At 24.0% G+C, this 13,871-nt stretch overlaps 3 protein-coding genes across 8 annotated transcripts; 2 read left to right on the top strand and 1 right to left on the bottom strand.

The window, feature by feature from the left end:
• Positions 1–959: 959 nt before the first annotated feature.
• LOC126894269 (SWI/SNF-related matrix-associated actin-dependent regulator of chromatin subfamily B member 1) lies at positions 960–6,197 on the top strand. Of its 2 annotated transcripts, none has more exons than XM_050665156.1 (10): positions 960–1,278; positions 1,343–1,448; positions 1,514–1,643; positions 1,782–1,916; positions 1,992–2,119; positions 2,182–2,348; positions 3,669–3,859; positions 3,925–4,056; positions 4,137–4,172; positions 6,049–6,195. In XM_050665156.1, the coding sequence occupies exons 1-10, from the start codon at positions 1,198–1,200 to the stop codon at positions 6,068–6,070; spliced, it is 1,128 nt and encodes a 375-aa protein (XP_050521113.1). In that variant the 5' UTR covers positions 960–1,197; the 3' UTR covers positions 6,071–6,195. The 2 variants fall into 2 exon arrangements, with proteins under 2 accessions (XP_050521113.1, XP_050521124.1); XM_050665167.1 differs by having other exon boundaries at positions 961–1,278; positions 4,137–4,203; positions 6,049–6,197.
• Positions 5,993–11,329, bottom strand: LOC126894313 (uncharacterized). 4 transcript variants are annotated; one of them, XM_050665243.1, is made up of 7 exons: positions 10,996–11,329; positions 8,637–8,841; positions 8,392–8,490; positions 7,869–7,995; positions 7,147–7,286; positions 6,920–7,081; positions 5,993–6,142 (listed from the first exon to the last, which is right to left on the bottom strand). In XM_050665243.1, the coding sequence occupies exons 2-7, from the start codon at positions 8,837–8,839 to the stop codon at positions 6,106–6,108; spliced, it is 768 nt and encodes a 255-aa protein (XP_050521200.1). In that variant the 5' UTR covers positions 8,840–8,841; positions 10,996–11,329; the 3' UTR covers positions 5,993–6,105. The 4 variants fall into 4 exon arrangements, with proteins under 4 accessions (XP_050521200.1, XP_050521191.1, XP_050521209.1 ...); XM_050665234.1 differs by lacking the exon at positions 10,996–11,329 and adding an exon at positions 8,926–9,124; XM_050665252.1 differs by lacking the exon at positions 10,996–11,329 and adding an exon at positions 8,940–9,124 and having other exon boundaries at positions 8,637–8,870.
• Positions 11,330–11,437: 108 nt separating this feature from the next.
• LOC126894373 (60S ribosomal protein L27a) lies at positions 11,438–13,498 on the top strand. Of its 2 annotated transcripts, none has more exons than XM_050665341.1 (5): positions 11,438–11,461; positions 12,328–12,391; positions 12,779–12,876; positions 12,944–13,093; positions 13,308–13,498. In XM_050665341.1, the coding sequence occupies exons 1-5, from the start codon at positions 11,453–11,455 to the stop codon at positions 13,434–13,436; spliced, it is 450 nt and encodes a 149-aa protein (XP_050521298.1). In that variant the 5' UTR covers positions 11,438–11,452; the 3' UTR covers positions 13,437–13,498. The 2 variants fall into 2 exon arrangements, with proteins under 2 accessions (XP_050521298.1, XP_050521306.1); XM_050665349.1 differs by lacking the exon at positions 11,438–11,461 and adding an exon at positions 11,809–11,945.
• The last annotated feature ends 373 nt before the right edge of the window (positions 13,499–13,871 follow it).

The raw sequence follows: 13,871 nt of genomic DNA, 5'->3' as shown, positions 1-13,871 counted from the left end.
AATAACTTTCAGTTTTAACTTAGTATGTGCTATATCGTTAATTTCTGGTCTATGATTTAAATTTTGTCAAATGTCAATAAAATTGTCGTGAAATGATAAACATTATCCTATTTATTTTATTGATATTGATTTATACACTTTGACAGTATTTTGTTTTACATTTACATTCTATTTTTAAAATGATAATAGTCTCGAGCCATATTTGTGTGTTTATAACTTCAGACATATGTTTATATGTGGTATGACTGTAGAGATTAAACAAACTGATAAGAGTTATTCAAAATTTGTGTTTTATGACAAACATACCTATATTCGATACCCACGTATTACTTTTTATTTTATTCTTTAGTCTATACTCTTTAACTATTTTATAAATACGTATATGCACTAGTAAGAAAACTAACAGTGGGTATACGTCGTATACCCGCGTATACGCTCCACGACACCTCTGTACTGAGGTATTACTTTATAGACATAATAATATATTATGTACAATAGTCTCTATGAAAAATTACTTCCATATTAATTTTACTAATTTTTTACAGTTCATTTTTTCTGTAGCCAACTAGATTTTCTTGACAATAAACCATAAAAGAAAAAAAAATATTAATTATTATGAATACCTATTTTTTAAGTTAATAGACAAAAATTATACTCACTTAAATCTGCACAAATGATTTTCTAGATTTAAGTACCTATTAAATATAATAACGGCATTTAGATTTTTCAAATACGTTAACCAACTATTTTCAAACTTTTCAAATGTCCTTGCAAATTCATCATTTTTAATTTTGGGGAACTATTTGATAGGGGACTTAAGTGTGTGATACCAATGTAATATTCTACAGTTAACCATTACCATGGTTTCTTATTATCAATTCTTTAAACAGTAAACAGTAACAATTCATAACAATTTTATTAGGAATTAAAATAATCAATAAAATATCGAACATAAAGCGACTTTTTATGTTAGCTTTCTTATTTCTTGTTAAATCTAAACAAAAAGTGACTTAAATAAATTCTAAACTTTAGTCATAGAAGTGGTGGTTTATCATTTTATTATTTCAAAGAATTAATATTGAAGTTATAATCTAGACATAAAAATTATTAACATCCATTTTATTTTTGTATTTTTCAATAATTTTCTTTTTTAATTTAATGTTATTTACATCTATTAGTAATATTATTTTGTAAATCATGGCTATTAGAACATATGGAGATAAACCAATTAGTTTTCAGGTGGAAGAAAATGGCGAATACTATTGTATTGGATCAGAGGTATATAATATTTATCGGCTTATCTGAGAAATATAGAAATAATATAAATAAAATTTTATTATAGGTTGGTAATTACCTGCGGCTCTTTCGGGGGTCTTTGTACAAACGCTATCCTGGTATGTTCAGAAGAACGATAACTAATGATGAAAGAAAGCGATTAATGGATCTTGGTAACTCATTAAACTATGGCAAACAAAATTTTCCATTTATAATAAAATTAATTTATTTTATGTAGGATTGAGTGCTCACTGTCTGGCTTCTAGTGTTTCATTATTAAGAGCTTCAGAAGTTGAAGACATTATAGATGGTAATGATGAACGATATAAAGCTGTATCAGTTACATCAACTGAACCATTAATAGCTAGGTAAAAATATATGTTTAAAATTTGTAATTAAATTACTATAACTAAACATGCATTTTATTTACTTAATATTCATAAATTTATAAGTTAATTATTAAGATAATTAATTAATATAAGTTAATTAGATAATTTTTTTTATAGAGAAGCTAAAGGCAAAAAATCTACACCTTGGGTTCCATCTTTACCAAATAGTTCTCATTTAGATGCTGTTCCACAAGCTACACCTATTAACCGAAATAGAATTATTCAAAAGAAAATTAGAACATTTCCTTTATGGTAATTATTTTTATGCATATAATTTATTATTTATTTTGATGTTCAACCATATTTCAATATTTTGTATTTCAATAGTTATGATGACAATGATCCAGCAAATATTCATGAAAATGCCAACTTAACAGAACTATTAGTTCCAATTAGACTTGATATGGAAATTGAAGGACAAAAATTAAGAGATACATTTACATGGAACAAAAATGGTACTCAAAAAAATTTTTTTTTTTATCAAATATATATTAAATACTAAAAATAATACTTGTAGAGTCGTTAATAACTCCAGAGCAGTTTGCTGAAGTGCTTTGTGATGACTTGGATTTAAATCCATTACCTTTTGTTCCTGCTATAGCACAATCTATACGTCAGCAAATAGAAGCTTTTCAGAATGATAATATTTTAGATGAACAACATGATCAGCGAGTTATTATAAAGGTAAGAATTATAGTTTCTAAACAAATATCATGAACTAAATTGAAGTTGTATAAATGAAGTTCATTTTGAAAAGTTCAAAAGAACATGTAATTTAAGTAACAAAATTAAAACTATTTATAAGTAAAATAATAATTAGATAGAACAAAGGAGAGAGACAATAATCATTTGAATTTTATTGTGGAACATCTTGATCCAATTTTGAATGAACTAACATATAATGATAGAGCTCTTGGTATTTTAAATTTATAGGTATTTGTATTAACTTCAATACAATTTTATTTAATATACTGATAATTTTAATATTTATAGAAAATTACTTTCTTTTATTTGGTAATTATTGTTTATTATTGATAGTTATAATTTTATTGATAAATTATCATGTTTACCTGTAACTACTGTTAATTTGATATAGTTTTATGATCATCAAATTAAATTATTTTATTATATTTTTGCCAATTTTCAATGAAAGCACAATATTAAAAAATCCCATATTTAAATTTAATTATCCAAAAAGTTACGTGTTATTTAACTAATTAAAATTATTAAATACTATTCTAAAAATAAGTGTAATCAACTTATTAGAATATTAAAATTTTAAAAATAAGTATTTACCAAAACTCAATAAATACCTTTAATTCTGAATTTTTATTAATTTTATTAATATTGCAAATACTGCAAAAGTCAGTATTACAGTACTTACAATGCCTGGTAATTATAAATAATGTCAAATCGCATACTGGTATTCTTTTTATTCATGGAAATATAATCAGCCCTATATTAAAGCATATTTCATTTACATTTTTTTAGTATTTAATTTAATTAACTAATTTCTGAAAAAAAATTATTTTATTTAAATAGATTTTACAACATATTAATGAAAATTTGATATCCTTATAAGAGATAAAGGGTGGATATAAAAAATATTTAATCATTAATAAATTGAATAATAAATAAAACCAAAAAAATATTCTCAAAATTATTATCATAGGAAAAATTTAGTGGTCAACAATAAATTAATGATCCTTCTGTATAATCATATAACTCATATTAGTCAAATTACCTAAGTTCTTAGGAAGTTTTCAAAACTTTTTAATTATGTCATGAATTTTTGTATTAAAGAAATTACTGTTGAACTTTAAAATTAAATTTTCTTCAAATAGAAACATTAAAGAAAATGAAATAAAGTTTTGAAACAAATAGTTTTAAATCATTAAAAGAAAAATTAGCTAACTATAATTTATATCTGTTAACTCATCAAACTGAATCCTTCTGAATAATTTAGTTTTCAATTCTTAAAAAAATTAATTAAATTAATTATAGCTTAACATTCATGTGGGTAACACATCATTAGTAGACCAAGTAGAATGGGATATGGGTGAAAAAGACAATTCACCAGAACAATTTGCGATGAAACTATGTGCTGAACTTGGTCTTGGTGGAGAATTTGTGACTGCTATCGCATATTCTATACGTGGACAACTAAGCTGGCACCAACGAACATATGCTTTTAGGTATATCATAATTAAATATTGAAGGTTATTATAATGGTGTTTTAATTTATTTTATTTTTTATTAGTGAGGCACCTTTATCAATAGTAGAAACTCCATTTAGACCACCATCAGATGCTGATCAATGGAGTCCATTTTTGGAAACATTAACTGATGCTGAAATGGAGAAAAAGATAAGAGATCAAGACAGGAATACAAGGCATGCACTAGAAATATTGTTTTATAGTGTTACTCAAAACTGTCTTACTTTTTACTAATGCTCATATTTATTTATTCTAGGCGTATGCGGCGACTTGCAAACACTACACCAGGATGGTAATAAGAATCATTATTAAGTATTTTAACAGTAAGTAATAAGAAAAAAATTCCCTGAAATTACTAAATTGGTGTATGGCTATCTTAATTGTGTGTTAACCATATTTATTTTATTTTTTAAATTTATGTATGAGTACTATACATGCAAGAAAATTATCATTTAACAAAAATTTTTTAATAATGCATGAATTCCAATTTTTATTAGAAGTTATTTAACAAAATTATTTAAGCAATAAACTGAACAATTATTCAATAACTAGTATGGAATTTTGGATTATGAAGAAGTATCTATTATATGGAAAATTTAGTAAATATGTGAAACTGATTAATTCTAAATTTCTAAACAAATAATTGTTCTTTATTTTTGTTTTTATATCTATGCGGAAATTACTAATTAATAAAATATACAACTATCTATTTCCTAGTTTCATTTTACAGAGTAGAACAGATCTAACTGACAATTTTTACAACTTTTAGTCTGCTTTCACTTTTATTTTAAGTCTATTTTTACAGATTTAGACTACAATCCAAATTGTTAGTCATTTTTTACTGATACATAAATATATTATTTTTATTTTTTTGAGATTTCAATATTGTCATTTTATGTGGGTTGTACAATAAGTAAGGAACCAGGTCAATTGCTATAAACAATGAGAACAATAAAATCCCTTTTCCTTATCTACTGAACCCTATATGTTAGTAGTAAGAAAAGTTTTGATACCAAATACTTTTATTTAATTCCACTTTTACTGCAGTTTTTTATATTAGATATGATTTAATTTTTTTATGCCTTTTCACTAATATCAAACAGTAGTCTAAAGAATAGAAGTAACTGTATTTTTCATACATAATGTAGACCAAACATTATTATAAAAAAAATTCTAGTTTTAACAAATTTTACAACAAAAAAATAGCATTATGACAGCTATATTAGAATTTCCAAAAAAAAAATTTATTAAGAAAACAAAAATTACTAATAATCAAATTACAATAGAGTCTGAGTTTGTTTAAGTAGATAAAAAAGTATAAGTTATCAGTTAAATCTGTTGCAATCTGTATAATCAATAGTGTTAAGTCTTATTCAATATTATACTGTTGTATTTAACTGCTAATATATTCATAAATATTTTATTTTACAATGCTTTGTCTCAAAATTAATATTTAATAAAATAATTTTAAGTTCATCTGAATATCAACCATTCATCATAGGTTTGAAAAATTATTTTGTTTTAGATAGAAAATAATGGAATGATTACTCAAAGTTAAAATAATATTTTGTTTGTAAAATATAATAATTTTAATACTCATTAACAAATTAGAAAAAATTTTCTTAATGAAGTTTCAAGTTTTAGAAGTGTTTTATGTGAAATTTCTTAGAAGAATAGGAATATCCTAAGCTTCTATATACAACTATTTTTTTTCAAAATGTTTAATTTAATTTTTATCCTACATTTATTCAAAAATAAAATATGAATAATAAATATGCTAATAATGAAATTTACCATAAAATCTGTTTCTATAAATTCTAAACTAAAAATGTTTTCCACGCACATTATTTGTGCCAAAATTAATTTTTTTAAATTAAACACTATATAGCTTGAAACATATTTTTATTTAATTTTAGTTTAATATTTATTGAAATGTCTATATTACATGTATATTACAAATTATATTAATTTTATTAGGAATATAAATTCAAAACTTCAATACATTACAAAAATTATTTTATAAAAACCTTAAAATCTAAAATAAGAAAAGATTATACTTTATATTATTATCACACTTCAAAATTAATATTTTTTTCTTCTTACTCCTGTTTAAATAAAATTAAACCTTAATTTATTTAATAATTAATTTTATTTTTTATTTTTAACAGTAAATTGACTCGCCTTCCATGAAAAAACTGGTATGACTTTGAACACATGCCACTATATCATAGTTCCATTTCATCTATTTCATCTGCTATGCATCTAAAGAAATTTATATTTGTATTGAAGTATTATGAAACTATTATATATTTTATGTACAAAACATTATTTAAACGGACAATTAAATAAATGCATTTATGATATTAAAAAAATGTTTTTTTATTAATTTTTGAAATATTTGAAGAAATTAATAAATATAAATTACCTATAAGAATATTTTACATTATTTTACAATCAAGTCATTTTAGATAATATTTATAGTTATTTGAATGAAATATGTGATATAAATATAAGGGACAAAGTAATTTTCTTTTCTTTTAATAACGTAACTGCAGCAGTAAAGGCCATTGTCAAAATTTACATATATATTTAGAACATATCACAATAAATTAGCTATTTACATAATTAGGTTTGGTTAAAAATGAAAGTAATAATTAACTAATTAAATGAAAGTAATCTTCTAAGAGCCAAAAATTCAAAAGAAATTTTTATTAGATCATATTAATCTTAGTACCCATGCTAATACTGTGAAAAATATTCAACATCAATAACTATTTGTAAATTTTAGAAATGAATACTGGTAGATAAAGTTCTTAAAGGTTCCTCATAAGAGAATGAAATAATTTTTAATGATTTCCATAAAAAAAAAAATTTTGATACTTTAATCACTTTGCTCTGCTATACCTCAAATATGATAAACATTTTTATACTTTAGTTAAATTATAAATAATTACTATATCTAATTTAATTTAGGTAAATACATATTAAAATAATGTGAGCAATATGAAATGTAAAAAGTTTTTTTCTTTTTAAACCTACTCATCACTTTCCATGACAACCTCATTTTGAAAAACTTCCTCTTCATCAGTAATTTCTGTGATTACAACAGATGATTTTGGCTCTTCTAAGTTTCTGAGAGAGCGTACAAACTCTATAATAGACTGTGGTTTCCACAATGCAACAGCATTTTTTGGTCTTTCTCTAACATATACAAAATTTTATTGTCATTAATTAGAAACATTTTTTCCAATTTTTTAAATAATTACACATTAAGATAAGGTTGAGGTATAATTGAGTCGAAATTTTTGAGTTTTCTTAATTCCTCACACATAATTAATGTAGTCTGAGATTCTCCTTCAACTTCATTAGTTGATACAGTATTTTTCATGGCAATACATTCTGGTTCCTGTTAATTATTATTACTGGTTATTAAATATAATTAACAAATGTATTACTTAGATTTAAAAAGTAATTCAGATTAATTTCTAAATTGCTGTGAAAAAGATTTATATATGAATTTAGAAAGCTACATTTTCAGTGAGAGTCCCAGATATTCGAAACTAGATCTTTAATAATGATTCTATACATCATAAAATATAATTATAAAGCGGATTTTTAAAAGTTTCAAAAAAACTGAAAAGTTATAATATAATTGAGATGTTAACATAAGAATGTCCCAAAAATCAATTTTTAGTTTTTTTTTGGATAGTAAAAAAAGTTTTAATAACTTGATAAAAAATGTAATCAAATTTCTGGATAGAAAAATTTTAACATAAAAAAACTAATGCTCGTTATAAAACCACACAATTAAAAAAAAATAAATTTTCCTTCACCTGAAAAATTTAGTTTTTGTGACAGTACATTTTCTGTGTCATATACTCTAAAGATATTTTTCGATGAAAATTAACATGTGTACTGATTTTATTTGTCACAATTAATAATTTTACAGTAAAATAATGTACAATAAACAAAATATATGATAACTTACATCAATATTACTTATGCTATTACCAAGACAATAATTATGAATCTCAAAATTGTTACTGATGTGCATGTCCCGTAAACTTGCAGACACTTTTTCTTCTGTAATTCTCATTTTGGGTGGTTGAGGAAGACTATAAATAATTTATAAATTATTGACATTATATATTATACATTTAAAATGAGAAAATCAATTTTAAAAACTTACATTATAAATCTATCATTATATAAGGATTTGTATTTTTAAATATCTTATTAGAATTATAATTTACACATATCTTATAATATTTAAAGTATTTATCATTTATTTATAGATTAAATTTATTTTCAGTAATTAACCTAAAATTTTTCGATTAATTTAAGAACTAAAGATGTAGAAAATAACAAAGAAAATTTTAAGCTTCAAACTTGTTTAATATGGACCAATACACAAAAATTAATTTTATTAAATTGTTTCCAAATTGATAAAGCTCATTAAAATTACAATATATTTTTGGACACATAATAATATGATTAAATACAATACTAACTCTGCATCCAATTCCATTTTTCGTTTAGGAATTGATCCAAAATTATTTTGGTGAAATAATGTTGTATCTAATGGTTGTGGATTACTAGAACCAGTAAATCTAAAATTTTAAAATAAAATATAGTAAAATTTAAAATATTATCTTGTGTTTTACATGAAGTAAATCTTCACAAGTTTTAAAAAATGTTTAAAACCGTAAAGAATACTAAAAATTAATGTTTATCCTTTGATTTAAATTTTACTTACTTCATTACTTCTGAACTATTGGTATTAGCCCAACTATACATAGGTGGTGTAGAAGATGAAAATGTGTATGGAAATTGATAATTTGGAGTAAAAGATGAGTATCCATTTTGTGATCCGAATTGCATGTTAAAAGTTGGTGGTGTGACACCAGGAGTAGCTGTATTGTTAGTCATACTATCTGGTATAAATCCCCGTTTAAACATTTCTACTCATAAAAAAATTCAAATTATCTTCCTTTCAACAAAAAGAAAAATATAAAATACATATAAAAGAAATAAGAAATAACTACCTATTTGTACATACGATTATAAAATTTAAGCACACACTTTTTTATATTAAGTTTTGAGATGAAAATATTAATGATTTAATCTATAACAAATATATTTTCTAATATTCTTATTATTTTTAATATTATCAATTAATCGTTTATATTTAATAAAAATACATTTAAAATTTCAAAATTACGTTACTATCAAGGAGCATGAGCAAATTCTACAATTTTATAGTTATCACAAATTGCTTTCATATCATTACTTTTTATTATCAAAGTGAGGAGACATAAAAGTAAACAAACAGAAATTCTAGAATGCTCTTTTCGTTTCTAGAAGATTTTGTAACATGTCCTGTATTAATAATTACCTTATTAAATAATAGTAACGTATTTATGCTTATTGTATAAATAAATATATTATTATACTGTATCTTCGTTAACACAAGCTCCGTACCTATATTAAGTTCAGTAAATAAAATCAAGATGTTTGACCATTGGTTGACAACCAATTAATCATGTTACTATAAGGCAGACTGTAATTTAAAGTGAAATTTAGAAAATTGCTTATGTAATTAAGAAAAAAATTTTGGGCATCTGAAATTAACTAACATTGAAAATAAAAGCAAGTACAAAAATGCTTCTTAAAAATATTAGCATTTTAATAAACTTCGGTCATCGTATTAATTTCGGAGGGGGGGAGCTGCAGTCAAATGTCTACGTCAATAAAGTAAATAATTCATATAATTTTTTATACAAATTGTCAATTCAGTCGAACACCCCACTATCGAGAATTAATACCCATTTTTCCCCTAGTGTTATAGTAGTTTTATAATTTTTAAAATAAAAAAATTATTGGTAGTTTAATGTAGTTACAAATAATATTTTGATAATTTCTATTGAATTTGTAAAACTTTTATTGTAATTTAACCTTATTATATATGGATAATATACAATTATTACAAACAAATGGTATCTGTGAGATAAGCGCGGTCGCTCGTATCGGTCTAGGAGACGCCTACCGGAAGGTTAATTTATACTCGTATAAAAATTAAAAAAGTTAACATTTTTAAATAACTCCTAGGTTTATTGGATAGCATGATTAATTAATTTTGATATATAATTCATTCATTAAAACCTTAAAAAAAAATAATGTAAATAGAATAGTCGTATAAATAAAATATGAAGGAAATATGGCAATGACTACAGGTTAGCTAGTTAAGACTTTTAATCGTATAAGTGAGGAAAATCCTTACATTACACCTTGGTATAAACATAGTTAAAACGCTTTAAACAGTTTCTTTAATATGTTTTTTGATAATTCTGGGTATACAGAAGGAGTTAATCTATATTTGGCTTAATCAATGGTTAAACCAAAGAGATGAAAAGGGCTGCACCTCCTCCTGAAATCCATGCGACAATCTAATTATTTAAATAATTAAATTAAAGTTGTACTTTTAAATAAATTTTTAGCAAAAAAAAAAATAGTCACAAAAAAATTTTTTTAAGCTTTGATGCGAAACTGAGAAAGTATTTTTTAACTGTAATGCGTTTTCTTTTTTTTTTTATGTCTGTCGCCACTTTTTCTTAACTCTCACTGAACAGATTTCTTTCAACCATACGTCAAAAGATCACAACTCATATCTAATTGAAGCCATTGCCCTTAAACATTAAAAAAACTTCCCTCGTTTCCTGTAAATAGGGAAATCTACAAAAAAAATTACATTTTTTAATTTTGCAAAAACTTTTTTAAAAATGAACAAATCAAAATAATTTTTTATATATATACACCTTAGATATTTTTATTTAATTTGATATAAATTTTTTAAAAACCTGATCCTTTATAGGAGCAGATTCAAAATAGGAAATTTTTTACAAAAGTCAATTTTCTTCAATTTAGCTTTTGAAAAAGTCCCGGAAATTTTGTATCCTTTAACTATACATTAAATTTTTAATGGTGATAGAATGGACATTTGCTCTTCCCTTATCAAAAAAAGTTGAATTAAAATATAACCTCAACTGAGTAGTCTACACTCGAAACATTAGCAATGAATCACAATATATTAACTATAGCCAGACAAATACACTCACTTGGCTGGACCGACTAGAAAATGGTACATTGGAAATCTTAGTGAGTTAAATGATTAGGTAAACATTGCAATATGTTTCAAAAATGCATTAATGAAAAAAGGAAAGTGTCACAGTAATGCATGTTTATGTATAATCAAATGATTAAACAGCCTTTTCATATTTTCGTAACAAAATACAACTACGTCGAAGTTTACACTTGAACGGGACAGAAACTAAGAAAATGCTTTGTGTAGTATTTTTGTCAAGAGAGTTGTCAACTACGTTACTTGATAATAGTCATTAAAAAGAAACCATCTATTAGCAAATATTAAGATATTTCAAGAAGTGGAAGTGGAACGCGTTGAACGGATGAACCGCTCAAATGTTAAACGAAGTGTAATAAAACTAATATGTAATATAACATTCAAAATGAAAGTAACCAATGCTTCATAACCTTTCATAAGTTTTTCTCCGAGATATGGCAAAGGTAATTTTTATAATCTTACTAGTGATACAAAATGTTTTAATTTCCTATGTTTTGAGCATATACGTCGAGACAATGACTACCGATAGACAAACTAACAAAAAATAGATTGAATATTGGTTATGAAGTTCAAAAAATTAACTCTTCGATGTAAAATTTCATTTCTAAGTACAGGCTTCTGATATTCGTTTCAGTACACAGATATGAATAATAAACTATATGTTTATTAACTTTATCTGTACCTTATGCCTTCAAAAAAAAAAATTATCATAACTAATTTTATATTATTATGATGGTCAAACTGCTTTACCTTCTTGAAAACTTCCAAAGAGAATATAATATACCGTATTATGATACATAGCTAACCTTAAAATATAATAAAATAGTATGTGTTTCTATTGCCTTCGTGTTTTCTTTACGAAAATCTTTACTTCTAGCTCATACTTAATTGTTCGTTTTCTAAACATTTATTTTATAGTTAATCATGGTAAGTTCAATTTAAAGATTTTGTAGAAAATTTTAAAAATATCATATTAAAAAAATATATTACACATTAAATATTTTTCAAATATACTATTATTAAAAAAAGGGAACAAATAAACCATGTGATGCTGATTTCTTAATAACTTAAAGTTTACTTGCCATGTTATTTTAACATGTATTCAATGCACTCGAATTTGATATTAAGTATAAATAATGTTTAAATAAAGCAGATGAGTCTTCATTACAATGTTGAAACATCATTAATCTTATTTAATTTTTTTAAATTGAAGTCCTTATTTAATATTATATTAGGTTGTACTTAAATATTGTATTTTATTGAATTACTGTTTATTGTATTTAAATTTTATTTCATTTCTTTGTTATAGACTACTAGTAAAAAGAAGACCAGGAAATTGAGAGGACATGTAAGTCATGGACATGGTCGTGTAGGTAAGTGTTAGCTAAACTCTATGTTAATATATTATATCATTCAGTACAAGAAATGCACTAATTGATCAACCAAATTACTGTATTTTAGAGTTTAGTTATAAAGTTAGTGCTAAAAAATTCTGTATCATTTTTGTCAATATTCATCAATTTGTGAATACTTAATATAAATGATACTTATATTTATATATCTTAGTAAATTTTGTTTATTAGTTCAAACATCAAAAACCTTAAGTGATGAAAAGTGTTTAGCGACAGGCGGTCTGAAGTGTAAATTTTATGTGGCTAAATAAACCTATCTGATTGGTTTTGAATATTATAAAATTATATCATTATATTAATTGCATGTAACATTTAATGTAATTTTCATTTGCACTATTTTAATTTTAGGAAAACATAGGAAACATCCAGGAGGTAGAGGTAATGCTGGTGGTATGCACCATCATAGGATTAATTTTGACAAATACCATCCTGGTTATTTTGGAAAGGTATTTTTATATATGAATTTGTAGTGTCTTAAATTCTTAAAGCTAAATTTTGTGCTACATTTTATAGCTGGGTATGAGAAACTATCATTTAAGAAGAAATTCAAAATGGTGTCCATCCATAAATTTAGAACAACTGTATACTTTAATTCCAGAAGAAACTAGACAAAAGTATGAAAATAACAAAGAAAAAGCAGTTGTCATTGATGTTGTTCGTAAGGTAAATTAATTATTTGTTTTTCTTTTAATGTGTTAGAAAACCATATGATGAGAAATCAATGTTTAGCGACAGGCGGTCTGAAGTACAGTTCTATGTTGCAAACAATTTTAATCTGATTAGTATACTTAGAATTTTAATCTTCTAAGTGAAAATTTATTTATCTTTTAATCTATTATTTTTTAATTTGTTTTTATGTTTAAAAATTTTATTTTAGGGATATTACAAAGTTTTGGGCAAGGGCAATCTTCCCAAGCAACCAGTCATTGTTAAAGCTAAATTCTTTTCCAAGGTTGCTGAAGAAAAAATAAAAAAAGTTGGAGGTGTTTGTGTACTCCAGGCATAACTTGTATATGAATGAATGACTATTATTAAATATAATAAAACAACTGTTTTTAAAAAAAACAACTAATGATTTTGTACCTTTTTTAACCATCTAACTATTTAATAATCTAAAATTTTTGTATATTAAATCAATAAATAAAAACCCAGCACAGGGGGGTCGCGGCACAGTGGTGACGTGACATAGATGGATCAGTATAATGATATCTGACAGTGATTAAAATCACTATCAAAATAAAACGCTTCGATTCAAATTTTTAGATAGTNAAAAAAAAACGCTTCGATGCAAATCTTTAGATACTGTTTAATTTTAAAAAATTGGTGGACTATTCCAAAAGCTACATGATCTGCTAGTTCATTATTAATATCCTAATTAAGATAAAGTATGTAGAATGAAAAAGGGATTATTAAAAAATATTATTTATCATAAAAAAATAAT

Source organism: Daktulosphaira vitifoliae, unplaced genomic scaffold (genome assembly GCF_025091365.1).
Source record: "Daktulosphaira vitifoliae isolate Bord-2020 unplaced genomic scaffold, ASM2509136v1 Scaffold_1, whole genome shotgun sequence".
Lineage (NCBI taxonomy): Eukaryota > Metazoa > Arthropoda > Insecta > Hemiptera > Phylloxeridae > Daktulosphaira > Daktulosphaira vitifoliae.
The sequence above is the reverse complement of the archived record's forward strand: the minus strand, read 5'-3'. Positions and strand labels throughout refer to the sequence as shown.